Source organism: Coffea eugenioides, chromosome 10, assembly GCF_003713205.1.
Source record: "Coffea eugenioides isolate CCC68of chromosome 10, Ceug_1.0, whole genome shotgun sequence".
NCBI lineage: Eukaryota > Viridiplantae > Streptophyta > Magnoliopsida > Gentianales > Rubiaceae > Coffea > Coffea eugenioides.
Window position 1 is genome coordinate 37,705,076 of NC_040044.1, and position 27,570 is coordinate 37,732,645.

Sequence of the window (27,570 nt, forward strand, 5' to 3'; positions counted from 1 at the left end):
TACAAGCAAACAATTTTTTGACAAATAATTCCTATCCAAACACCCTGGCATTTTTCTTTCTTTCTTCTTTCCCCTAAACATCTGGTTATGCACGTATGGATTTAATTTGGAAACTTAGAGCATGATCAACTTCATCTTGAGCTCATGCTAAGCCTTTTTCTGCTGATTTTCACCACTGTCATGCATCCCATCCTGCTACTGCTACAGAAACCATCAATTATAGCTGAATCTTAACCCAATGTCCAACATTTTTCAAAGGTTCATACTATATGGATTGGATCATAATGCAATAGCAAGATGAAAGACTGAAATCTCTTCCCCCCCTCCCCCCCCTAAGCCTTAAGGTGAATTGAACAATTTACTTTCAACTCGATCATTCGAGAATGTGGGAAAAGGCTAGTGTTAAATGACTTGATTAACTGCAATGTGGAGAGTAAATTGGGGGGATTTGATCAAAACAAATATGTAAAGCCAAGAAGAGTAAAAGTTCATTTACATCAAAATGAGAGATTTGTGGATCATAATACAAACGTTTGAGTACACCATGAATTTCCAAGGTTTTTCTGTTTATCGGAGCTATTTTAAAGCTCTGCCATGGTAAATGTGTCCTTGATAGATTTTAATCTGCAAAGAACTTGCATCATATTTATTCTATCTTCTGGCAAGTGCATGGAGCAAGCCAAGCCAACTTTAAGCAATGAAATCAAACACTGCTCTAGTAAATTGCATTTTGTTTCTCCTAGTGGACTGCTTCTGTTATTGGCTGCTGTAGTTCTTCTGTGATCTTTACACAGAAGTACTGGATCCACAATGTCCATCACACGCTCAGGAATTGCCATCTCAACGTATGTATGAAGATCAAGGCGTCCAGTGAACAAAGTGTTAGGACCGGGCTAGGAAATAGACAAACTCAAGTTAGAACAAAGTAGGCGGTATAACCAACCATATAATAGATAGGCGGTAGATACCAGCCATATAATAATTAGGCGGTAAAACCGACCATATAAAGGCGGATAACAAAGCAAATAAAAGACACAGAAGATTTACGTGGTTCGGTCAAATTGACCTACATCCACGGGCGAGGGAGGAGCAATTTTACTATTGTCGATGGTGGGATTCCAAATTTTGCCAAGGTGGAGATTTGTTGAATTGTCAAGCATTGCGGCTTGACTTGTCAGCTCAAAATGGAGGCCATTCTTGTTCAAGACGGAGTTGACTTGGCAATTCAAGGAATTGAGAAAAAGCCAGAAGATGTGACAGATGCAAATTTTGCTGAGATGGATAAGAAGGCAAGATCCAGTATTATCCTAAATCTCTCCGATGAGGTATTGCGTGAGGTAGCAACGGAGACTTCGGCCAAGGCTATGTGGGGCTTATGTGGAGAAGGTGGAGCAATTTTACTATTGTCGACGGTGGGATTCCAAATTTTGCCAAAGTGGAGATTTGTTGAATTGTCAAGCATTGCGGCTTGACTTGTGTGGCAAACATTTCCATCCCACATCGATGGCAGCCAAGGAAAGCCTTCCGTTGTTTTCTTATAAATAGGGAAGCGTATGAAGGTTTAAGGTGCACCACTCAAAAGGCACTTATAAAAGATTTAAGAAATATTTCTAAACACAATACAAGAGAGCCTAAAATATTTGACTAAATGGGCTAGATGACTCAAGAAGCTAATAGCCCATATAACTCTCTTGAGTGGTTCACCTTAAACCTTCATACGCTTCCCTATTTATAAGAAAACAACGGAAGGCTTTCCTTGGCTGCCATCAATGTGGGATGGAAATGTTTGCCACACAAGTCAAGCCGCAATGCTTGACAATTCAACACAAAGGATGTGTGGGCTTCTTCCCTGTCATCATCTCCAGCAATAGGATTCCGAAGCCGTAGACATCTCCATCACTTGATACCTCGGCACCTAAGCCATACTCTGCATTAATGTTGAAGCTTGTCAGACAGCCAAAGTATGAATTGTCAAAAATAGCTCAGTTTTAAAATTTGTTGTTTTGTATATGATGTTGAATGAACATAGGTAAGAAAGATTAATTTAAAAAAATCAGTCAGATTTGTACTTTCTTACCTGGAGCTACATATCCAATAGTTCCTCTGATTCCAGCAGAGCTCGTTTCCTGTAAATTTGGAGCTGAATGAACATATTTTGCCAGCCCAAGATCTCCAACATGGGCCGTCAGATCGCTGTCAAGTAGAACATTACTTGGTTTTAGATCGCAATGAACAATCTGCTTGTGGCAATGGTGATGTAGATAATCAACGGCACAAGCCACATCAACAGCAACATTAATTCGCTGAAGAAGGTTTGGTATAGGAAAAATGTGCTGCTGATGTTCATCTGCTCGATGCAACCAAGTTTCTAGACTGCCGTTGGGCATGAACTCGTAGATTAAAGCTTTAAAATCATTCCCTTGGAAATCCAGACCTGAGGAAGAACTTATAATCTTCACGAGGTTCCGATGCCGGATGTTTGTCATTGCATCACACTCAGCAATAAAACTCTTGAAGGCTCCATGGTGTTGAAGGTTAAAGACTTTGACAGCCACCGACAAGTTTCGTCCTTCAGTCAGCACTCCTTGGTATACGGAGCCAGAGCTACCAGCACCAATTAGATTTTCTGCGGATAAACCATTAGTAGCTTGAACAAGCTGTCTGTAGCTGACTCTCAGGAAGAGTCTACCTGAGAAGTTTGGTAACTTTGGTTGGGTCCTCCTCCTTTTAAATGACCGTAGTCGGAAAATTGAGATTGAGATTACCAGTATCACCAGGAAGGAACTTGTAATTACCACTGGCATGATGAACCTGAGAAGCTTCTTATTTTTCTTTGACTCTCTTAGGGGCTGACACTTTGGTAGCTGTAGTTGGGGAATGCCTCCACAGAGTCTTTTGTTCCCAACAACTGATATAGCACTAGCATTTCCAAAAATGCCTTGTGTTGGTAGCTCGCCCACAAAATCATTGAAGGACAAATTCAGGGCCTTTATGGACATTCTTACTAAAAATTGGGGGATTGGTCCAGAAAAATTGTTACTAGAAAGGTTAAGATTTTGAATACCTTTCAAAGAACTGATAAATTCTGGAAAAGATCCCTGGAAAGAGTTACCAGCAAGGGAAAGGATTTCAAGGCTACTTCAACCACCAAAGGTCCCAGGAAGTTCACCTGACAGGTGATTTTGTGAGAGATCCAATCCAGCTAAATTTTTCTAGGTGCCAACCTCTGATGGTATGGTTCCAGATAAATGATTCTGAGAAAGATCTAATGAAATGGACAGGGAAGATATCCCAAAAATCTCTTTTGGTATCGTACCACTCAAGTTGTTTTTAGAAAGTCCTAGGAGTAACAACTGCTTGCAGTTTCCAAGAGCTGGTGGAATGGATCCCCCCAGGTGGTTATCAGCTAAATATAGTTCATTCAACAGTGAGAGGTTACCTACAGACTCTGGAATTTCTCCTGACAATTTATTGGAATGAAGAGACAGCCGCTGGACTTTATGAAGATAACCAATTGTACTAGGAACCGTCCCTGTGAGTTGATTACTGTCAAGAAATAAAGTCGTTAAGCTGATGAGATTACCTACCGTTGAAGGAATTTCTCCGTATATTTGGTTTCCACCAAGTGACAAGTATTGGGATGATAAGTTACCGATACTGTTGGGCAAGATCCCCTTTAGTTGGTTGCCACCTAGGTCAATTCCAAATAATTGGCTGCAGTTTGTCATGGTACTGAGAAACTGCAATCCATCCAGTACTTCCCCACTTCCAAAATTATTATTTGCAGCAAATAGGGAAATAAAATTTTGCAGGCCTCCAAAATCAACTGCTATTCTGCCGCTGAATCCATTGTCTCCAATGTCGATCCGGCCTAGCTCAGAGGCATTTGACAAAGAGGCTGGAAGTACCCCCCAGAACTGATTGTCATTTAACTGGAGATACTCAAGCTTAGGAAGCATGAGACCTAATGCTGAAGGAAGAGTTCCATGTAGCTGATAACTTGGCAGAGACAAAATCTCCAGTTGAGAAAGATTATAGACAGAAACGGGGATGTTACCATTTAGTCTGTTATCGCCAAATCCAAGGCCTATTAACGTTTTCAACTGACCTAAGGCTTCAGGAATATTACCCTCCAAATAATTTGCAGCAGCAGATATTAAACTCAGGGAAGTAAGATTCCCTATTGAAGGAGGGATAGCTCCTGTAAGGCTGTTGTTCTGAATAACTAGAGATTCAAGGTTCCTCAGAGAACCAAATTCCGGCGGTATTCTCCCAACTAGCTTATTGCGGCTTTGGTAAAGATGCACAAGCTTGGAGCACCGGGATAGATTGCTCGGAATTTCGCCTTCCAGGTAGTTCCTTGACAGATAAAGTTCCTGCAGCCTGAAAAGATTTCCAAACTGGGGTGGGATTCGACCTTGAAAGGTGTTGTTTCTTAGTATCAACTTACGAAGAAAGCTGAGGTTCCCAAGAAACGGTGACAAGAAGCCAACCAAGCCCCTGCCTTGAAGATCAATGCCGGTCACTCTTCTGTGCCTTCGACCGCATTTGACACCCTCCCATGAGCAGAAATGATGAGAGTCATTCCACGAGTTCATGATCGCATAAGAGTCATGCTGTATTTTTGACTTGAAATCCAATAAAGCAATATGATCATGATGGTCTGCTTCTTTTCTGTCCATGGTTTTTGTAGAAGCCATGCTCAGAGGAAGACCTTTGGCATGTACCTCCAATGTCAGTAGTGCTAGCGCGAGATAAATTCTTTTTGTTTCAGGAATTGAGATCAGAAATCTAGCCATTGTTCAGTGTGGAAATGTGGATGTGATTCCCTTCCCAAGTAGGAAAATTCTCAGGTAAGTAAACTAGTGAAAATGGACAATCAGTACTGTAAGCATTATTTATAATTTCATCAGTGACTTCACATGTAAAGGACAGATTCCAGCATTGACAAAACTGAGGTTAGATTCCAGTGAAAATGCAAGGAAGGTTAGTTAGAGTGACTGATTGGGACTGAGTTCTTTCATTATTTAAAAAGCTACATAGTTAATCTTGGTTGCATTAAGCCAGGTACAACCTAGCTTAGTAATCAACTACATTAGGTAAAGTAGATATATAGACGCCTCGGAAAGTGCCAAAAACAAGACAGGAACTTGTACTTAATTATACTCTGTGAAGTTAGTTATTGAATTTGTCATACTACTGTTAATCAAGTATATTATGTACATAGGAAGAATTTATACAGAATTTTCCACGTATCCTAGCTTCGTTTACCACTATTGGCAGCTAATCCATCAACTCTGATTGGCTAAGTATGTCGTTGATTCCAGCAGTACCTACGTAGTGTGTGTGTATATATAAGTATGTGTGTGTCTATATATATATATATATATATATATATATAGGCGCTACCGAGTAGCGCCACATCCCTTTCATTGTTCTACAGTTTCATTGTATAAAATTACTGTCTATATATTTATACACACATACCAAAAAGTAGGAAGGTATACCTAGGAGAAGTTTAGAAGTACATCCATCTGTGATGGACATTGATGAACACAAGGAACTAGTATCCCTTGATGTTTTACTGCAGAATGTATATTACCGCAAATTTAGTCAAAGAGTTCACATTTGTGTCTCTGAATTATGCTCTTTGCCTCATGATTTTGATCCCCTTAAGTGGGGTGTTTGTTCATGATGTAGTGCTGGAATTTTTTGTATAAATTTGTTTTACTCGCAAAATTGCACCATTAAAATTGCACATGGCTTTTTTTTTATTTTTTAAATTGTAGTTACAAGATGTACTTCAGCAAAATTGAATAGATATTCATGTATGTAGAAAGAAAATTAAAGGCCCTTAAGTGTTGGTTTAAACACATGTTAAAGCTTATTGCTTGAACAAAACTAATGGTCTCATGCTTAAGCAAAAGAACAAAATATACAGTTGAACTCCATTAAATTTGGCTAGTCTTGAACACTTTAAATAGAAATGTTGTTAAATATTATGGGTTTCTACATAATATCCGAGATATTTTACATATTGTTAGTATCACAAACAATATTACAAGTTTCTACCTAATATATCTATATATATAGTTAGTATCACAAACACATCTTCTAACTACTTTTTTTTTTTTTATATTCTTAACTGTCTTTTGATATCACATACATTACACCGCAAAAAATGCTATAGTATTATTCCAAATAATATTTTCTAACAATCTCCTATCCAAACATTTTCTTTACATTTTTCACATGAATTCCTCCTAGTTGTATTAGATAAATCTTAGTGTTTACAGCAAAATCTTGTACTTTTTCCTGTAATTTGATTATTTGATCATCGCAATTTGCTTGTTTGACTCATCAAGAAAAAATGGTGGTGATTAGGACTGTTAACTATTAACATCAGAGGACTGGCGATTGATTACAAAGCTACATCATGGTGAAGAGTTTAGGTAGGGGTTTTGATCAATCTACTTAGAATATATATAAATATATATATATATATTAATCCTAATAGGTTTCATGAGATTAGCCCACTTGAACAATTTCACTTCACCAAAAGTTGAGACAATGATGTTTTGTAGGAGTATGCAACCGGATCATAAATTATTGGGAAAATTGGAAAAGGGGCAGAGACGGATTCGAAAATTTTAAGAAGGGGGTAAGTTTTTGGTATATTGTTATAGGGGAAAAATTTATTATTTTTGAAATCCTTAAAAAAAAAACATGTTGGAATTAAAATGACCAAATTGCGGCAACCCCCATAAAAGATTTTAGATTTTAATTATCTATACATATGCCTCCAATACAGTGCCATGTAAAAGATTGAGAAGGCTTGAGGTCGCCGAAGTTCTGAGTTTAAATTCTTCCCTTATCTTTAACGACTTCTTAAATTCCACCCTTCCATTATTAGGATTGAAAAAAAAGAAGAATGGTTCAAAGTTTTGAGACTAAGGCTCCATTTGATAACACTGAATCTGAATTCTGAATTCTGAACTCTGAATTCTGAATACTGAAATAATTTTTTTTTTTTTTTTATTTTTTTTTTAAATAGGGATGCCATCCCTTAATTTATTTATAACCGAAAAAGAGTACATCAAATTAAAGAGATCCAAACCTGACCTCTGTTAAAGGAAAAGAAACATCTAATGATAAAAAATAAAACGCGCATATGAAGGAATTTTAATGACATAACAGATCAATCCAAAGAAATCATCCACACGAAGGTGCCCCACATTTGTGTGACTGCGAGTGAGCATGGGGATTTGGTTTGAGATAATTAATTTGCTGAATTTTAAGCATTGAAAAGAGATACATGAATGTCTGAATCTTAATGCTGAATCTATTTATACTGTTTGATAAATATTCATAACTTAATGCTTAATAAGCTAAATTGTACAATTTTGCCCTTCTATCTTTTAATCCAAAAAGGAAATAGAACCTATGATTTAATTAACTTAAAATTGTTAGGTATGAAAATGACAATGATTGTGAAGAGCAATGCATACAATGACAATGTTTCTTTGTGTGGGAAAAGGGTATGGTTTCATCGTTTTGAGAATGGAAAAACGATCTTTTAATACTCCAAAAGCACGTTCAATTACATTTCTCAATCTTGCATGTACCTGGTTAAAGCGTTCTTCTTTTGATCTTGGACGAGAGGCATTTCGAAAATCAGACAACCAATATCTAATATTTCGATATGGTGTCATAAAGCCACGTATGTGTGGATAAGCTGCATCACATAAATAATATTTATCTGCACAAAAAAAATATCAAAATATAAATGTTTGTGGATGAAAATTACTGCAAAAAAATATTATTGTTAAAAAAAATTTTTGAATAGAGAATATCAGGTTGTTTTGTTTAATTAAATAAGGATTTTGAATAGGGAATATTAGGTTGTTTAATTAAATAAGGATTTTGAATGTAATTAACAAATAGGGATATATTTGGTAGATAAGATAAAGTAGTTGAAGTAAATCTCTTGACTCTTATCAAATTAAGCATTCAGCTACGATTCTTGTGCTGAAAAAAATACATACAAATTCAGTACCACTTAATAAGTTCAGCAGGTGAATTTTTATTTATCAAACACCCACAACATCTGAATGTCTGAATGAATTCAGTTTCAGCACTTTTTTATGTTATCTTTTTTTTTTTTTTGTCAAAAAAAAGGACCTGGCCCCACTTCAGGCCCCAACCCTTATTCGGGTTGTTGGGTTACCCCATTTTCGTTACTGGGACTCGAACCGGTGACCTACGGGATACTACCGCATGTGGTCACCGGCTGAGCTACCCAGGAAGGGCACTTTTTTATGTTATCAAACAGGCACTAATTCTGGGATGAAGTGAAAGGCAAGCCTCTCTCAAACTAGTGTTAAATGCACTAAACCCTTAATGTTTAAGGTGATTTGAATTTTTTCCCTGACATTATCTTTATTGCTTCCCCCCAAGCGACATCAACTTTTTTCCTTTAAAAAAAAGTTTCCAATTTATTATTTTTATCCATTCTTCTTCATACTGCCCAAACAATTAAAAACTTTGATAACAATTAAAAAAAAAGTTTTACATGGTACTCTTTTTTGTTAATCATTCTATAATTTCTTTCCACACGAAACGACTTATGTCACATTTTACAATACAGAATGTATTCAGTTGCAAAAACTAGTAGTTAACCAAATTCACATTCATATACATAGACAGGAGATTATTTAATATATTATTTAAAATAATAACTGTAGTACTTTTTGCAATGTAATATATGTGAGGTAAAAAAAATAACTGAAAAAATAAAATGATATATTAAAAAATGTGTCTGTGATACAAGCAAACAATTTTTTGACAAATAATTCCTATCCAAACACCCTGGCATTTTTCTTTCTTTCTTTCTTCTTTCCCCTAAACATCTGGTTATGCACGTATGGATTTAATTTGGAAACTTAGAGCTTGATTCAACTTCATCTTGAGCTCATGCTAAGCCTTTTTCTGCTGATTTTCACCACTGTCATGCATCCCATTCTGCTACTGCTACAGAAAACCATCAATTATAGCTGAATCTTAACCCAATGTCCAACATTTTTCAAAGGCTCATACTGTATGGATTGAATCATAATGCAATAGCAAGATGAAAGACTGAAATCTCTTCCTCTCTCCCAAAACAAAAACAACCTTCTTGTACTTCAAGGTTCCTCAGATCATTAAGCAAAAGGTCAGTCATTGCTGCTTAAAGATTCTCACACCTGAAGTTAATTAGTTCACTGCCACACTGACAACATATAAACATTATTAACTTGAGTTGATCCGAAACAAGAAACTGTTTTTTAAGCCTTAAGGTGAATTGAACAATTTACTTTCAACTCATTCGAGAATGTGCGAAAAGGCTAGTGTTAAATGACTTGATTAACTGCAATGTGGAGAGTAAGTTGGGGGGATTTGATCAAAACAAATGTGTAAAGCCAAGAAGAGTAAAAGTTCATTTACATTAAAATGAGAGATTTGTGGATCATAATACAAACGTTTGAGTACACTATGAATTTCCAAGGTTTTTCTGTTTATCGGAGCTATTTCAAAGCTCTGCCATGGTAAATGTGTCCTTGATAGATTTTAATCTGCAAACAACTTGCGTCATATTTATTCTATCTTCTGGCAAGTGCATGGAGCAAGCCAAGCCAACTTTAAGCAATGAAATCAAACACTGCTCTAGTAAATTGCATTTTGTTTCCCCTAGTGGACTGCTTCTGTTATTGGCTGCTGTAGTTCTTCTGTGATCTTCACTCAGAAGTACTGGATCCACAATGTCCATCACGCGCTCAGGAATTGCCATTTCAACATATGTATGAAGATCAAGGCCTCCAGTGAACAAAGGATGTGTGGGCTTCCTCCCTGTTATCATCTCCAGCAATAGGATTCCGAAGCTGTAGACATCTCCATTACTTGATACCACGGCACCTAAGCCATACTCTGCATTAATGTTGAAGCTTGTCAGACAGCCAAAGTATGAATTGTCAAAAATAGCTCAGTTTTAAAATTTGTTGTTTTGTATACGATGTTGAATGAACATAGGTAAGAAAGATTAATTTAAAAAAATCAGTCAGATTTGTTCTTTCTTACCTGGAGCTACATATCCAATAGTTCCTCTGATTCCAGCAGAGCTCGTTTCCTGTAAATTTGAAGCTGAATGAACATATTTTGCCAGCCCGAGATCTCCAACATGGGCTGTCAGATCGCTGTCCAGTAGAACATTACTTGGTTTTAGATCGCAATGAACAATCTGCTTGTGGCAATGATGATGTAGATAATCAACCGCACAAGCCACATCAATAGCAACATTAATTCGCTGAAGAAGGTTTGGTATAGGAAAAATGTGCTGCTGATGTTCATCTGTTCGATGCAACCAAGTTTCTAGACTGCCGTTGGGCATGAACTCGTAGATTAAAGCTTTAAAATCATTCCCTTGGAAATCCAGACCCGAGGAAGAACTTATAATCTTCACGAGGTTCCGATGCCGGATGTTTCTCATTGCATCACACTCAGCAATAAAACTCTTGAAGGCTCCATGGTGTTGAAGGTCAAAGACTTTGATAGCCACTGACAAGTTTCCTCCTTCAGTCAGCACTCCTTTGTATACGGAGCCAGAGCTACCAGCACCAATTAGATTTTCTGCAGAGAAACCATTAGTAGCTGAACAAGTTGTCTGTAGCTGACTCTCAGGAAGAGTCTACCTGAGAAGTTTGGTGACTTTGGTTGGGTCCTTCTCCTTTTAAATGACCGCAGTCGGAAAATTGAGATTGAGATTACCACTATCACCAGGAAGGAACTTGTAATTACCACTGGTATGATGAACCTGAGAAGCTTCTTATTTTTCTTTGACTCTCTCAGAGGGTGGCACTTTGGCAGTTGTAGTTCAGGAATGCCTCCACAGAGTCTCCTGTTCCCAACAACTGATACTGCACTGGCATTTCCAAAAATACCTTGTGTTGGTAGCTCGCCCACAAAATCATTGAAGGACAAATTCAGGGACTTTATGGACATTCTTACTAAAAATTGGGGGATTGGTCCAGAAAAATTGTTACTAGAAAGGTTAAGATTTTGAATACCTTTCAAAGAACTGATAAATTCTGGAAAAGATCCCTGGAAAGAGTTACCAGCAAGGGAAAGGATTTCAAGGCTACTACAACCACCAAAGGTCCCAGGAAGTTCACCCGACAGGTGATTTTGTGAGAGATCCAATCCATCTAAGTTTTTCAAGTTGCCAACCTCTGATGGTATGGTTCCAGATAAATGATTCTGAGAAAGATCTAATGAAATGGACAGGGAAGATATCCCAAAAATCTCTTTTGGTATCGTACCACTCAAGTTGTTTTTAGAAAGTCCTAGGAGTAACAACTGCTTGCAGTTTCCAAGAGCTGGTGGAATGGATCCCCCCAGGTGGTTATCAGCTAAATATAGTTCATTCAACAGTGAGAGGTTTCCTACAGACTCTGGAATTTCTCCTGACAATTTATTGGACTGAAGAGACAGCCGCTGGACTTTGTGAAGATAACCAATTGTACTAGGAACTGTCCCTGTGAGTTGATTACTGTCAAGAAATAAATTCGTTAAGCTGATGAGATTACCTACCGTTGAAGGAATTTCTCCGTATATTTGGTTTCGTCTAAGTGACAAAATTTGGGATGATAAGTTACCGATACTGTTGGGCAAGATCCCCTTTAGTTGGTTGTGAGCTAGTTCAATTGCAACTAATTGGCTGCAGTTTGTCATGGTACTGAGAAACTGCAATCCATCCAGTACTTCCCCACTTCCAAAATTATTATTTGCAGCATATAGCAAACTAAAATTTTGCAGGCCTCCAAAATCAACTGCTATTCTGCCGCTGAATCCATTGTCTCCAATGTCGATACAGCCTAGCTCAGAGGCATTCGACAAAGAGGCTGGAAGTACCCCCCAGAACTGATTGTCTCTCAACTGGAGATACTCAAGCTGAGGAAGCATGAGACCTAATGCTGAAGGAAGAGTTCCATGTAGCTGATTAACTGGCAGAGACAAAACCTCCAGTTGAGAAAGATTATAGAGAGAAACAGGGATGTTACCATTTAGTCTGTTTCCGCCAAATGCAATGCGTTTTAACGTTTTCAACTGAGCTAATACTTCGGGAATTTTTCCCTCCAAATGATTTATGGCCGCAGATAGTATACTCAGGGAAGTAAGATTCCCCATGGAAGGTGGGATAATTCCTGTTAGGCTATTGTTGCGAATCACGAGGGATTCAAGGTTCCTCAGAGAACCAAATTCTGGCGGTATACTCCCAACTAGCTTATTGGAGCTTAGGTTAAGATGCAAAAGCTTGAAGCACTGGGATAGATTGCTCGGAATTTCGCCTTCCAGGGAGTTCCGTGACAGATACAGTTCCCGCAGCCTGAAGAGATTTCCAAACTGGGGAGGGATTCCACCTTGGAAGGTGTTGTTACTTAGCATCAACGTACGAAGAAAGCTGAGGTTTCCAAGAAAAGGTGACAAGAAGCCAACCAAGCCTCTGCTTTGAAGATCTATGCTGGTCACTCTTTTGTGCTTGCGACCGCATAGAATTCCCTTCCACGAGCAGAAATCATGAGAGTCATTCCATGAGTTCGTAATCCCATAAGGGTCATGCTGAATTTTTGACTTGAAATCCAATAAAGCAACAGGATCACCATCACGATCACGATTATGTGCTTCTCTTCTGGCCATTGTTTTTGTTGAAGCCGCAATTGCTGACCAGAAGAATTGTGGTTCGTCCCACATCGGAGGAAAGCTGAGGATGCCTTCCGTTTTGTGCCTATAAATATAGGCCTCATATGTTGAAGTTAATTGCACCACTTAAGAGAGTTATATGGGCTATTAGCTTCTTAAGTCATTTAGCCCATTCAGTCAAATATTTTAGGCTCTCTTATTTTGAGTTTAGGAATATTTTCTAAACTCTTTTGTAAGTGCCTATTGGCCTAGGAACCACTTTCCTACGGCTTTTGTATTTCTTCTTCATAGTAGAAATATTGCTCCTCCCTCGCCCGTGGACGTAGGTCAATTTGACCGAACCACGTAAATCTTCTGTGTCTTTTATTTGCTTTGCTATCTGTCTTTATATGGTCGGTTTTACCGCCTAATTATTATATGGCTGGTATCTACCGCCTATCTATTATATGGTCGGTCATACCGCCTACTTTGTGCTAACTTGAGTTTGTCTATTTCCTGGCCCGGTCCTAACAAACTGGTATCAGAGCTGGTTGTTATATTTTGCAAGACAGGTTCATCTGGTGGGGCCCGTTCATCTGGTGGGGTCCGTCCATCCTGTGGGGCCCACTCATCCTGTGGGGTCCGTTTATCCGTGGGGCCCGCTCACCTTGTGGGGTCCTTTCATCCCGTGGGGCCCGCCTATCTCGTGGGGCCCGCTCACCCTGTGGGGCCCGCTCACGAGACTTGCATATTTGTTTGGCCAGTTTTTTGAGACAAACTTCAAGTTACAGAATTTGTGGCAACAATGACGATAACAAAGACGGTTGTCGAGAAATTCGACAGGAATGTCAACTTCGGAATGTGGCAGCTCAAGATGGAGGCCATTCTTGTTCAAGACGGAGTTGATCTAGCGATTCACGGAATCGAGAACAAACCAGAAGATGTCAAGGATGCGGATTTCGCCGATATGGATAAGAAGGCCAGATCCAGCATAATCTTAAACCTCTCCGATGAGGTATTGCGTGAGGTAGCAACGGAGACTTCGGCCAAGGCTATGTGGGATAAATTGAAAGCCTTGTATATGAAGAAGACAGTCAAAAATCGGCTATATTTGAAGCAGAGTTTGTACATGCTTCGGATGTCTGAAGGTACATCTATACTCTCCCATCTTGATAAATTTGATTCCATTATTATGGATTTGGGGAATATAGATTCGAAAATTGATGATGAAGATCAAGCCCTATTACTTTTGTGTTCCCTTCCCCAGTCTTTTAAGCATTTCCGCGATACTATGATTTATGGAAAGGAAACAATTTCGTATCGGGAAATTAAATCTGCATTAAAATCTAAAGAGCAGATAGATAGGGATATTACTGGGGAAACTAGTGGGAGTCAAGCCGATGGCTTGTTTGTTCGGGGTAGATCTGAAAAGAGAAACACAGAAAATAGAAGTAGATCCAAATCCAGACATAAAAATGTGGTGTGCAATTATTGTAAAAAGAAGGGCCATGTTATCTCTGATTGCTTTAAATTGAAAAATAAAGAAAAGCAAAAAGGGAAATTTGTTGAGAAAAATACTGAATCCGCTGAGGCTAGTATAGCAGCTGATGAGAATGATGGAACCATTTTCTGTGCAACGGAAAATAATTTTAGGTCTAACAATGAGTGGATTTTAGATTCGGGTTGTTCATATCATATGTGTCCCAATAGGGACTGGTTTTCAACATATGAATCAGCTGAAGGTGGAGTTGTCTTAATGGGCAACAACGCTGTTTGTAAAGTTGTTGGCAAAGGCACAATCCGGATTAAAATGTACGATGGTATTGTGAGGACGCTCACAGATGTTAGACATGTTCCAGATTTGAAGAAAAATCTCATCTCTTTGGGCACTCTTGAGTCTATTGGGTGCAGGTATTCAGGTGGAGATGGAGTTCTCAAAATCAGTCGAGGAGCCCTTGTTGTTATGAAGGCACACAGATCTGGTACTTTATATATTTTGCAGGGATCTACTGTTACAGGTGCTGCTGCTGTTTCTACATCAACTTTGTCTGATTCTGATTTTACCAAATTATGGCACATGAGATTGGGGCACATGAGCGAGAAAGGCTTATCTATTTTATGCAAACGAGGTCTTCTTGGTAGTCAAAGTATTGGAAAGATGGGACTCTGTGAACATTGCATTTTTGGAAAGCAGAAGAGAGTTAGCTTCCAGTTGCCGGCAGTTCACAGGACAAAAGGAACTTTGGACTACATTCATTCAGACCTCTGGGGGCCTTCTCGTGCTCCTTCTAAAGGTGGTGCCAGGTACATGTTGACTTTCATTGATGATTATTCAAGGAAAGTTTGGGTATATTTTCTTAAGCATAAAAATGATGTTTTCCTAACTTTCAAGCAATGGAAAGTTTTGATTGAGAAGCAAACAGGAAAACACATTAAGCGGTTGAGAACAGATAATGGCATGGAATTTTGTGGAGGTGAATTTAATGAATTCTGCAAGAATGAAGGAATTGTTCGGCATCACACCGTCAGGATGACGCCTCAACAAAATGGTGTGGCTGAACGTATGAACAGAACGCTTTTGGAGAGAGCAAGATGTATGATCTCCAATGCAGGGTTGACAAACGACTTTTGGGCAGAGGCGATCAATATGGCCTGTTATATTGTCAACCGTTCTCCTTCTGCATCTCTTGATTTCAAAACTCCTGAGGAAGTTTGGTCAGGTACTCCTGCTGATTACTCCAATTTAAAAGTTTTTGGGTGTCCAGCATACATGCACGTGAATGATGGAAAATTGGAGCCTAGGGCTAAAAAGTGCATTTTTCTTGGGTATGCTTCTGGGGTGAAAGGATACAGATTATGGTGTCCTGATCCCAAATCTCCAAAATTTGTGATCAGTAGAGATGTTACTTTTGATGAATTGTCTATGTTATCCTCTAAGAAGGAGTCTTCCAGTCCTTGTACTACTGATAGTACACAGAAGCAGGTGGAGCTTGATATTGGCAGTTCTGGTCCTTCTCAGACCAAATCTTCTATTCAAATGCCAGTAGATACACCTGAATCTACTGTTGAAGATAGTTCTGAAGAAGAAGAGTATTCCATAGCCAGAGATAGACAAAGGAGAGACATTCGACCACCACAAAGATATGCAAATTTAGTTGCATATGCTTTGTCTATTGCAGAAGAAACTGATGCAGTTGGTGAGCCTTCCACCTATTCAGAAGCAGTTTCTTGTGATGATTCTGCAAAGTGGTTGATTGCGATGAATGAAGAAATTGAATCTCTTCATCGTAATGAAACTTGGGTTCTTATAAAGCCGCCGTCAGCTAAGAAAATTGTTGGATGTAAATGGGTCTTCAAGAAGAAGGAAGGTATTCCAGGGGTTGAAGATGCAAGATATAAAGCACGATTGGTTGCAAAGGGCTATAGTCAGGTACAAGGTGTTGATTTTAATGATGTGTTTTCACCTGTTGTTAAACATAGCTCTATTCGTGTTTTACTTGCTTTAGTTGCCATGTATGATTTGGAGTTAGAGCAGCTTGATGTTAAGACAGCTTTCTTACATGGCGAACTTGAAGAACAAATTTATATGAAACAACCCCAGGGTTTTGAAATTGAAGGTAAGGAAGACCATGTTTGCTTATTGAAGAAATCCTTATATGGATTGAAGCAGTCTCCAAGACAATGGTATAAAAGGTTTGATTCCTTTATGTTGGGTCATGGTTATTTGAGGAGCATGTATGATAGTTGTGTTTACTTCCGGAAGTTAAATGATGGTTCTTTCATTTATTTGCTGCTTTATGTTGATGATATGCTCATTGCTGCCAAGAATTTGTCAGAAATTCACACTTTGAAACTGCAGTTAAATAGTGAATTTGAAATGAAAGATTTAGGAGCAGCTAAGAAAATTCTTGGCATGGATATCAAGCGAGATCGAGGAGTAGGGAAATTGTTCTTGACCCAGAAAAATTACCTTGAGAAAGTTTTGGAGCGTTTTGGCATGAAAGATGCTAAACCAGTATCTACTCCTCTTGCTAGCCATTTTCGGCTATCTGCTGCTCAATCACCAAAATCAGATGAAGAGGAAGATTATATGGCACGAGTTCCTTATTCCAGTGCAGTCGGCAGTATTATGTATGCAATGGTTTGTACTCGTCCAGATATTGCACAAGCAGTCAGTGTTGTTAGCAGATATATGTCTTGTCCTGGTAAAACACATTGGCAGGCTGTGAAGTGGATTCTCAGATACTTGCGAGGTACTTCAAATGCATGTTTGGAGTTTGGAAGAAATAATAACACTTTGGTTGGTTTTGTAGACTCAGACTACGCTGGGGATCTTGACAGGAGAAGATCACTTTCAGGCTATGTATTTTGCATTGGCGGTTGTGCTGTTAGTTGGAAAGCTACTCTACAACCTGTCGTAGCTTTGTCTACTACTGAAGCAGAATATATGGCTGTGACCGAGGCAATCAAAGAAGCCTTGTGGTTGAAGAGTTTATTTAGCGAGCTAAGTCTATATCAAGGTGTTACTGATATTCACTGTGATAGTCAAAGTGCCATACACTTGACTAAAGATCAGATGTATCATGAGAGGACGAAACACATTGATGTGAAGTATCACTTCATTCGGGATATCATTGCTGAGGGAAAAGTCCTTATTCAGAAAATCAATACTAAGGACAATCCAGCCGATATGTTTACGAAACCTCTTCCAGTTTACAAGTTCAAGCAGTGCTTGGATTTGGTTGGTGTTCATTGTTGGTGATTTAAGCCCATTGGGGCTTATGTGAAGAAGGTGGAGCATTTTTTTTTACTATTATCGATGTTGGGAACTCACCAAGGTGGAGATTTGTTGAAGCCGCAATTGCTGACCAGAAGAATTGTGGTTCGTCCCACATCGGAGGAAAGCTGAGGATGCCTTCCGTTTTGTGCCTATAAATATAGGCCTCATATGTTGAAGTTAATTGCACCACTTAAGAGAGTTATATGGGCTATTAGCTTCTTAAGTCATTTAGCCCATTCAGTCAAATATTTTAGGCTCTCTTATTTTGAGTTTAGGAATATTTTCTAAACTCTTTTGTAAGTGCCTATTGGCCTAGGAACCACTTTCCTACGGTCTTTTGTATTTCTTCTTCATAGTAGAAATATTGCTCCTCCCTCGCCCGTGGACGTAGGTCAATTTGACCGAACCACGTAAATCTTTTGTGTCTTTTATTTGCTTTGTTATCCGTCTTTATATGGTCGGTTTTACCGCCTAATTATTATATGGCTGGTATCTACCGCCTATCTATTATATGGTCGGTTATACCGCCTACTTTGTGCTAACTTGAGTTTGTCTATTCCTGGCCCGGTCCTAACAGTTTTTGTGGAAGCCGCGTCCAAAGGAAGATTTTTGGCATGCAACACCAATACCGTCAGCAGTGCTAGCGCGAGACAAATCCTTTCAGTTGCATGAATTGAGATTAAAAATCTTGCCATTGTCCAGAGTGGAATTGTGGATGAGATTCCCCTCTCGAGTAGGAAAATACTTGCAGTAGACTAGTGAAATTTGATAATTAGTACATAGGTTACTCCGTTTGTGCAAGGACAGATTCAAGCATTGATAGACTGAGGTTAGATGCTAGTCAAAATGCATTAAGGGCTGACTTGAGCCCTGCGATTTGACCGCAGACTTAGAAAGCCACCTACAGACGGTTTACGCCCAATCATTCCAGATAACGCTTGCATCTTAGAGTGACCAGACTCGAGCTTAAGTTCTTTGCTTCTAAATGAAAAGCTGTAATAAACCTTAGTAGACTCGGGACCAATACGACTGTAAACTATTAATTAGGTTTTTGCGTATATTTGACCGTATGATTGACGTTTGATACAATTGGTGCGATTATTATACTTTTTACAAAAGTTAGCATACGTTTACAAACGTGATTGTATTCATATACTATACTAATTTAATATACATGAACACATGTATATAGTAAAACAATATTCATGCATACTAAATTATATACAATATACACCGATCAAATATGCGTGTGGAGATCTCAACAAAACTTGTCCTAAATTATATTTGGGTTTACTTGTTATACCTCATCGTGTCCAATTACTCTATTCTTGGAGGATGAGTGCATGGGATATTTTATGCTTTATGATGGATTCAATGGATTTCTACATTGCATATAAATAAGAGGATAGTCAAGTTACTGTAGCAGCCCATCCATCTTGGTTTTAAATCTCAGTTTCCTACACGTATGCATGCGATTCGAATTGAGTGCCATAATGCTTTTGTGTTGTACATATTTAACATTTTTTTGTGTAAAATTATATTATAATATTATACCGAATATATGTAAAGTATTTTATTAATGTACACTATTTTTTTTTTCACGAGTTCAATATACATCCGTCTGGCAAGTGAGTTTTTTGGGTGTTTGTCTAGAACTTTTACTGTAGTTTACTGTAAAAGTTTTTAAAAAATTTTTTAAGGTGTATAAATTTTTGAATATTTTTAAGTGTATAGTTTAAAAATTTTGAAAAGTTTTTTGAGATTACTGTAAGTAAAGTTTTTAAAAAACTTATATCAGACAAATTTGATAAAAAAACTCAAGTGCCAAACAAGGCCATACAACAAACCGTGTAACAAGTATAATGTCCAATTGAATTACACGGAACCAAAACCGCACTGGCACTCATTCCGTCCAATGCAGTGTCATGTAAAGACTCATAACTTTTGAAATTGTCATCATCGTAATGCATACTATTTAACCTTTGATTCGATTTTTCTGAAAGGAACTCAAACATTTATGTGCTCCATTGACTTGAATATTCTTCACCAGTAACTATCAAGTTTGCATACCATCCAAAGAAATTGAAATTTGACACTCCCAACCAAATAATCGAATGGTTTTGGTTACATTTGATTCGTTGGAAAGAGTTTAAGGGCCAGACTCAATTCAATGAAAATTTGACATTTTGCAGCCAATTATTCTAATGGTTTTGTTTGTATTCCTGTACAAGAATTTATGGAAACACATGGGCACTAATGTGCCTTGAGATCCCACATTGTATGGTTTGTGAAAGGAAAACTCCAAATTGTGTAGTCATGTGGAGAAAATTAAAAGCCGTTGGAGAGGTTGATGCAGTTGTTAACTTATAATATGGGCAAAGGTGGGAAAAGGGTATTTTTTTGAAGAGGCAAATTGGATTGAACCTAATGCATACATGATACAACTGGTTTCGAGCCCAAATAAAGGTAAAGCGGATGGCCAAATTCTCAAAAATTGGGAAAGAAAAATGTTGTTATTAGAAGGACAGTTCATTGATAATTGCAGAACCATTTTTTTGGTCTTCGATACACCGGGGAAAAGTTGCGAGTATTAACTTCTGTTCTTCGAGTTAGTGAAAGGGATGCATTAGAGTCAATTCGAGATCGAGTAGTGTACTACTCGAATTCGATTTGAGTTAAAAAATATTTGGACTCGAACTCGAGTTCAAATATATTGAACTCTTAAAAGTTGTGCAAGAGTTAAAGTTCGATCTCGATTTGTTTGTTTTACTTGAGTTTGATCAAATCGAGTCCAATCAAATTTAAGTAATATAAATTTATATTTTATATTATTTTAAACTGGGGACAAGATAGACTTCCACACTAATAAATACATTTTTTAAAAAAATATAAATGTGATGTGCAATTAAATTGAATTAAGTTTGACGAGCTTTCGAACTTAACATATTAGGTTTGGACTTGAACTCGTCAAGTTATTTGAATTACTTGAATTCAAGCACAAAGTCAATCATCCTGAGTTTGAACTCAAATTTTGACCGAATAAGTTAGCGAGTGAGTTACTCAATTGAACTCCAATCGTTTGGCACACAACAGATGCTAAGAATTGACCGTTAGCGTCACAAGACTCGCAACCAATAACGTGAATGGGAAAATGGAATAGAAATGTGCATTACTGAGTGGAAACGTGTATTATATGAAGTCAAATTATGTACACATTTTTTATCTCACATATGCTAGAAGTTTGGTATACACTAAAAGAGTTAAATTTGTTATTTCTGCCTTAATTATACCCACTTGTAGTTAGGCAGTTACTGCACGTTGCCCCTGATAAATCATTTTATCAACAACTTGTCCTCTAAGACTAGCGGTTAACTATATAGGATAATTTTGCCATCCAAGAGCTTAAGAAACAAATCTTTCATACCCTTGCATATTTAGTGCTCTAACACATTTGCCCTTTCTTATCCATTTTTTCCTTTTCTTTTTCATCTCTTATGAATGTATTGCTGCTTTTCTCACACTAGTTACAATCATTTGTATAAAAATATTTTTCTATTTAACCTTATTTTAATTTATTGTAAGTTTTAATTTGTTACATTCATTTTAGAAATTGGTTAGTCACTATGTGTTTTAAAGCTGAATTACTTGACCAAATATGATTTAAAATTAAAAGCCACGTCTTTTCATTGTGATGTATTTTTAATGCGATAGGGGAAAAAACACGGAAGCTCGTAGAAAGAACTAAATTATTTTCTTTTTAAGTTGTTGAAGAATAATCTAAGTCAATGAAATCAACATTTTGAAAGGGAGGAGTTAGCATCCTTAATTACTTGTATTCGTTAATTACGCAGGTATCTTGTTATATGATGAATCAACTATTAAAAATGAAAAATTTAAAACTAAAAACAAAAATGATTATCATTGTTAAAAAAAAAGAATGATCCAACATGACTTGAAAAAAATAAGTCGTAGGGCAAGAGAGAAAATGGTGGCAGGACAAATTGAGTAGAGAAAAGAAAATTTGAAAAAAAAAATAGGTTAGTTCATATGTTGTATACACTGATGGTATATATAAAATTAATCCCACGTACTAATTACTAAAGGCAAACGGATACCTTTTGCTATATTTTTTGATGGTTAGAACTCGATAATTATTGGCGGCTAGTTCTTGGGGTAAAGTGACAATAAAATAATCTCAGGAGGGGCAAACTGCCACTTACCCCCAGGTACTAGGAGGTATAGTGTAATTAACATTTAAAAAAAAAAAAAACTCGTTGAATGAGGAATGAGCAGAGTCATGATCGAAGCAGGCGAAAGTAGCAACTTTCGACGATAAAACCGCGTTCAAATAATCACTCTTTCAACTGTTTCTGTCCACTGCCAATCTTTGAAGTTTATCATTTGCTAATTCTCTTCCACTAAACAACACGTTTTCGCCACAGTTCCCACATCCAGTTTCAATTTTTCTCCCCTTCAGATAGTGACTGCAGTGTTTTACTTAGCTATTTGCTGCATCCCTTTTCTTTAAATATCTTTGTCTATCCAAAAAAAAAAAACACAAAAATTTCCAGAGATAATTCATCAAGAAAGCCATGGCTGCTGCAACTGCAATTTTTCAGTACATGTTTTTACTCATTCTTGTTTATCAATTTGACCAATCGTACAGTCAGCAAAGCTATCTTAACAACAAACAGTTTGATTGTAACGTAAACTGGAGCACAGCGATGGGATTTAAATGCAATGGAGCAGCTAAATCTTGCAGGTCATACCTGACTTTCAGGGCAACTTCAACCTACAACAGTCCAGTCACCATAGCTTATTTGTTGGATACAGATGCGACTGAAATTGCCAGAATCAACAATGTTTCGGATGTGGGCAGAATTCCTTCTGGTACTTTGATCCTTGTTCCTGTAAATTGTTCTTGTTCTGGTCAATTTTATCAGCATAATGCAAGTTATGTGTTGAAAGGAACCGTGGAGACTTATTATGCTGTTGCTAATGAAACTTATCAAGGTTTGACTACTTGCCAGTCACTGCAAGCTCAGAATTCGTATAATTTCAGGAATTTGAAAGTGAATATGAAGCTTAATATTCCAGTTAGGTGTGCTTGTCCTACCAAAAATCAGACTGCCTCTGGATTTAAGTATCTTTTAGCTTATCTTATAACATGGGGTGATTCTTTTGAGGCTATTGCTAGCATGTTTAATGCTGATGTGCAGAGTATATATGCTGCTAATGAGTTGTCTCCTAACCATCTTATTCATCCCTTCAATCCTCTTTTGATCCCATATAAATCTGAGCCTACTTATATCAATACCTCATTGCTTTCATTGCACCCACCTCCTTCCCCTCCACAGCTGCCTGTGGTGCCTGCACCACCTACTAGTAATAACTCCTCTCGCAAATGGGTTTTTATTGGAGTTGGAATTGGTGTTGGTGTTTTGCTGCTTTTGTTGGTTGGCTTTCTTGTTTGGTTCCTGCGGTATAGGCACCGGAAAGGTACTTCACTGGCAGAGACTAAGGATCACGGTGATAACAACTTTGCTTCTGAATCTGTTGATGTTTACAGGGCTTTGCCAGAATCAGAAAGTAAGTCATGGTCTGAAGGGGTTAAGTTTGCAATTGAAAGTCTCACTATGTATAAGTATGAGGAATTGCAGCATGCCACAGGTTCTTTCGCGGAAGCCAACAGAATCAGGGGATCCGTTTATCGAGGCAATTTTAAGGGGGATTATGCAGCAGTGAAGATGATAAAAGGGGAGGCACTAGAGGAGATTAATGTACTCAAGCAAATTAGTCATTCAAATATAATAAGGCTTTCTGGTTTCTGTTTGCATGATGGTAACGCATACCTTGTGTATGAGTATGCAGAGAAAGGTGGCTTGAGTGATTTGTTGCATTCTCAGAATAAAGAAAGTGATAGCTATGGTCTACTTGAAAAGGAAGGTTATTCTTCTTCATGTACTTTGAATTGGAAACAGAGGGTTCAGATTGCTTATGATGTTGCTGATGCTGTAAATTATCTTCACAATTATGCTAATCCTCCTTACATTCATAAGAATTTGAAAAGCAGCAACATTCTTTTGGATGGTAACATGAGGGCCAAGGTTTCCAATTTTAGTCTTGCAAGGCCTTTGAATGCTGACAACCAAAATGAAGGGAGCTTGAATGTGCAAATGACAAGGCATGTTATTGGGACTCATGGTTATATGCCGCCAGAGTACATCGAGAACGGATTGGTGACCCCAAAACTTGATGTGTTTGCCATTGGAGTGGTGATTTTGGAGCTATTATCTGGAAGGGAGGCAATCCGTCATCAAGGTGAAGTGGGAAAGCTTGGGGAAGAGGAGTTACTCTATGCAACTATTAATAAGGTGTTAGATGGGGAAAACGTGAGGGAAAAGCTACAAGACTTTATGGATCCTCAATTCAGAAATGAGTACCCATTAGACTTGGCCCATTCAGTTGCTCAACTGGCTAGGAATTGTGTGGCTTATGATCTCAATACTCGTCCCCTGATGGCTGAGGTTTTCGTGACACTGTCCAAGATTCTTTCCTCATCTTTGGACTGGGATCCTTCAGATGAACTTGAACGCTCTAGATCACTAGATCATGCCAGATAGCATAAGAAGCTAATGCAATCTTTGTTTTATCATAGCATGATCAGAGAAAATCAAATGGTGAGCATTGGCCTGGCCAGCTTTCTTTGCCTAATAGTCTCAATATACCATGTTTCTGATAATAGGTACATCCTGTGCACAGGTTTCACCTAATGCATTTATTTGTCGCTTCTAGCTTGTATTGGTCTTTCAGATCTAAAGGAAACCCCTGTTGTGCATTTTTTTTCATGTATTTGCCGCCATTAGTGCAGCATCCTCTGAATGAATGAAATTCTCTTATTTATTTAAAAAAAAAAAAAAGAAAACTTGTAATGCCAAGTGAAGTTTGTTGATGTAATTAGTAGCTTATCTCCTGCTAGCTTGTCATGCATGAAGTGATGACAAACTTGTTAAATATACTAGGTGTATAGTACAAAGTTTGTTGAAGAGCAAGTTGCACAATAAGATTGCTTTGAATAAAGCCACAGTGCAGTACCACTTTCACACTGTTTTCTTTGAATTGATTAAAGCATATTTCAGACTTTCATCCGTGGAATACAATTGTGAAATTATCTTGACCTGTGCTGTGAAAAGTTTTGAGTACCTAAATTATTATTTCAGGTTCTATCCAAATTGTCAATATCTAAGTAGAATTGAACTCAAATTTCAATTTTGTTACATTCTGCAGCAAATGATACAGAAAATATAGGTAGTAAGCCAGTATAGCATACCATGCCAAGAGAGGTAGATGCGAACCGTGACCAACATTTTGAATTTGGAAAGGCCAGAGAAATACATGGACAAATACATTATACATGGATTTAATGGGCATTCAGGTAGTAGATGGTTGTCAAATTATGGAATCAACATAAAAGAAGATGATAAATTACCGTCTGCAGAGCCTCCAAGGTCCAAAGTCAACTGCCCAAATCTAAAATAGAAATAGATGGAGAAGATCAAATGTCTGAGTCCGTCGACTAAATAATTATTTGTCACTAGCCCACCATCCAAGTTTTCAGCACCTTCTATCTCTGATTTCCAGTATACGTGCATGCGACTAATGAATTTGATCTTCTCTTACTAATGCTAGCGTGATTTTCAACAGAAACTATACTGGTTATGGTAACAGATAGATCATAGGTGGCTAGAATTTATACAACTGGGAAAGGCTGGTCACAGCTACTCTGTGGAGGGAGGATCTTCGCCATAGTGGTCAAAGGTCTCCCAGTGCCCTTTCCTCAGCATCATTATCATCATTTTCCTCCTTCAGTTTAAGTCCTTCACCTCACCAAACTTTACCTGCCAACTTCTCAATTTCGCTTTTAGGGACTTCATTTACTTATCTTCAAATTCTCCAACCAACAAATTACTTAAGCAAGTCCAATCTCATCAAGCATGGTCAATCAGGGAATCTCTTTTATGGTGTTTTGGTAGGTGGGACTCAAGTAGTAGTTAAGCAAATTGATATGTTATTGGTTAAGAAAGAATTGTATTTCATTTCAGAATTGGTAGTACGTGGGAAGTTATCTGATTCTGTATTTGTCCCTCTTCTGGGGCATTGCTTGGACACTGAAAATGAGAAGTTTCTGGTTTATAAGTATATGCCTAACAGGGAGTTGTCAAGTTGTCTGCCCATGGAAGTTGTTTCAGATCATGATAAACCATTACCATGGTTGGATTGGACTGTGAGGTTGAAGATTGCAAGTGAAGCTGCTGCAGCTCTGTCTTTTCTACATCACAAATGTGTTCCACCCCTTGTTCACAGGTAGCACAAGTATTTTTTCATTTAATGTGCAAGATTCCTTTATTCATTTTTATTTTTTGGGTTTACTATGGAAGATGGTTATTTGATTTTCAGATTATTGTGTTGTGGTGTTCACCTGGTATTCTTGTGTTTTGCTTCTTGTAGAGATATTCAATCTAGCAGCATACTTCTTGATGACAAGTTTGAAGTGCGATCAGGAAGCCTTGTTACATCTCTGATGAAGAAAAAAGGATCAGTCAAGATAAGTTGCTCTCTATAAGAATCAGTCAGAAAGCGATTCCCAAGTTCCTGCAGTTCCCAAAGTTATTGATGATGTGATACTTATTCTATTTTGACCAATATTTTGATAAAATATCAAAGTTTAGCCATGCCTTAGTAATTTACATGGAGAAACAAACTATACAAGAAGAACTTGGGAAGTAAATTGTTCATTATAGTAGAGGCATAATTTTTGTTTTCAATTTCATTGGAAAAGTTGATGGATTTTGATGCAAGCACGAGCATCCGAGCACAAAATGTTGGTACATGAATTATCTAGTGTGACAGAAACCTACCTTTGTATGGTGGAAGTTTGGCCTAGATCCTTGCCAATTTCATTATTGCCTGAAAATTGAGTAGAGACAAAATGATATTTAGCCTGGCCAGCTATAAATGTCCTCAAGAAACTATGCTAAAATATGAGTAATTCATCCTTTTCAACCCTTGCTAGTACCTACATTTACCAGATTTTGCTATAAAGCTCACTGTAAAGCTACCTTTATATGGTGGAAGTTTGGCCTAGATCCTTGCCAATTTCATTATTGCCTGAAAATTGAGTAGAGACAAAATGATATTTAGCCTGGCCAGCTATAAATGTCCTTAAGAACTATGCTAAAATATGAGTAATTCATCCTTTTCAACCCTAGCTAGTACCTACATTTACCGGATTTTGCTATAAAGCTCACTGTAAAGCACTTGGTTTAAGAAATATAGTTTGTCGGCTACCAACAAGTAGAACCTTTTGGAAGCTTGTCAGAAAGTTACTCTTCTTCTCCATGCCACATGATACTCCATTTTTGGCCATACTTTAATCTTCAAGCCCCCAGTTTATCTGTCTCTCTGAGAACCAGTAGTGGATTTTTTTTATTTTTTTATTTTTGAAAATAGGGTACAAGGGTAGCCTATTCTAATGTGATTATTCTCTAAATCTACTATTGAATGGCCAGGTACAACTAACGCCATGTGCTCCTATGATGTATTGCTTCGGAAAGGTTTTGCTTGAATTAATTGCGGGCAAGCTGGGTTTCAGTGCTGATAATGAATCTGCCATCAAGGATTGGATGGAAAGTTTACTGTCTTGTATAACTTCAGACAATAAGGACTTCATTGTCAGGATCTTGGACCCGCCTTTAATAGTAGATAAGCATCTTCGGATGCAAGCATGGGCAGTTGCTCTTGTTGCTAAGGCCTGCCTTAGTCCCAAGCCTTCTAAGAGATCCCAAATGGCACATGCATGGATGGCTTTGGAACATATCACGTCACCAAGCTTGGGTAATGGAAACTTTCAACCCACTGGTCATTTCAGGCCACTTGATCCAGTTGATGATATTGCAAAGATCCTCAGGAGGTCTGCACTAATAGGTGAACTAATGACTTTCTATTAGCTGTTTGAAAATTCAAAATTACATTGTTGTAGCAATTTGGGCATATTTTGCAGGAAAGACATATAAGGCAAC

The 27,570-nt window shown here is 37.8% G+C and overlaps 4 protein-coding genes across 4 annotated transcripts; 1 reads left to right on the plus strand and 3 right to left on the minus strand.

The window, feature by feature from the left end:
- Positions 1-1,820: 1,820 nt before the first annotated feature.
- Positions 1,821-2,999, minus strand: LOC113750829 (probable LRR receptor-like serine/threonine-protein kinase At3g47570). Its single transcript, XM_027294769.1, has 2 exons — positions 2,078-2,999; positions 1,821-1,927 (listed from the first exon to the last, which is right to left on the minus strand). Exons 1-2 carry the CDS (start codon positions 2,997-2,999, stop codon positions 1,821-1,823), a joined length of 1,029 nt encoding a protein of 342 aa, XP_027150570.1.
- A 213-nt stretch (positions 3,000-3,212) lies between these two features.
- LOC113750830 (putative receptor-like protein kinase At3g47110) lies at positions 3,213-4,799 on the minus strand. Its single transcript, XM_027294770.1, has one exon. It carries the CDS (start codon positions 4,797-4,799, stop codon positions 3,213-3,215), a length of 1,587 nt encoding a protein of 528 aa, XP_027150571.1.
- A 4,769-nt stretch (positions 4,800-9,568) lies between these two features.
- LOC113750832 (receptor kinase-like protein Xa21) lies at positions 9,569-12,729 on the minus strand. The gene is made up of 3 exons (XM_027294772.1): positions 10,801-12,729; positions 10,114-10,702; positions 9,569-9,963 (listed from the first exon to the last, which is right to left on the minus strand). Exons 1-3 carry the CDS (start codon positions 12,727-12,729, stop codon positions 9,569-9,571), a joined length of 2,913 nt encoding a protein of 970 aa, XP_027150573.1.
- A 9,210-nt stretch (positions 12,730-21,939) lies between these two features.
- Positions 21,940-24,402, plus strand: LOC113748640 (protein LYK5). The gene has a single exon (XM_027292143.1). It carries the CDS (start codon positions 22,084-22,086, stop codon positions 24,112-24,114), a length of 2,031 nt encoding a protein of 676 aa, XP_027147944.1. The 5' UTR covers positions 21,940-22,083; the 3' UTR covers positions 24,115-24,402.
- The last annotated feature ends 3,168 nt before the right edge of the window (positions 24,403-27,570 follow it).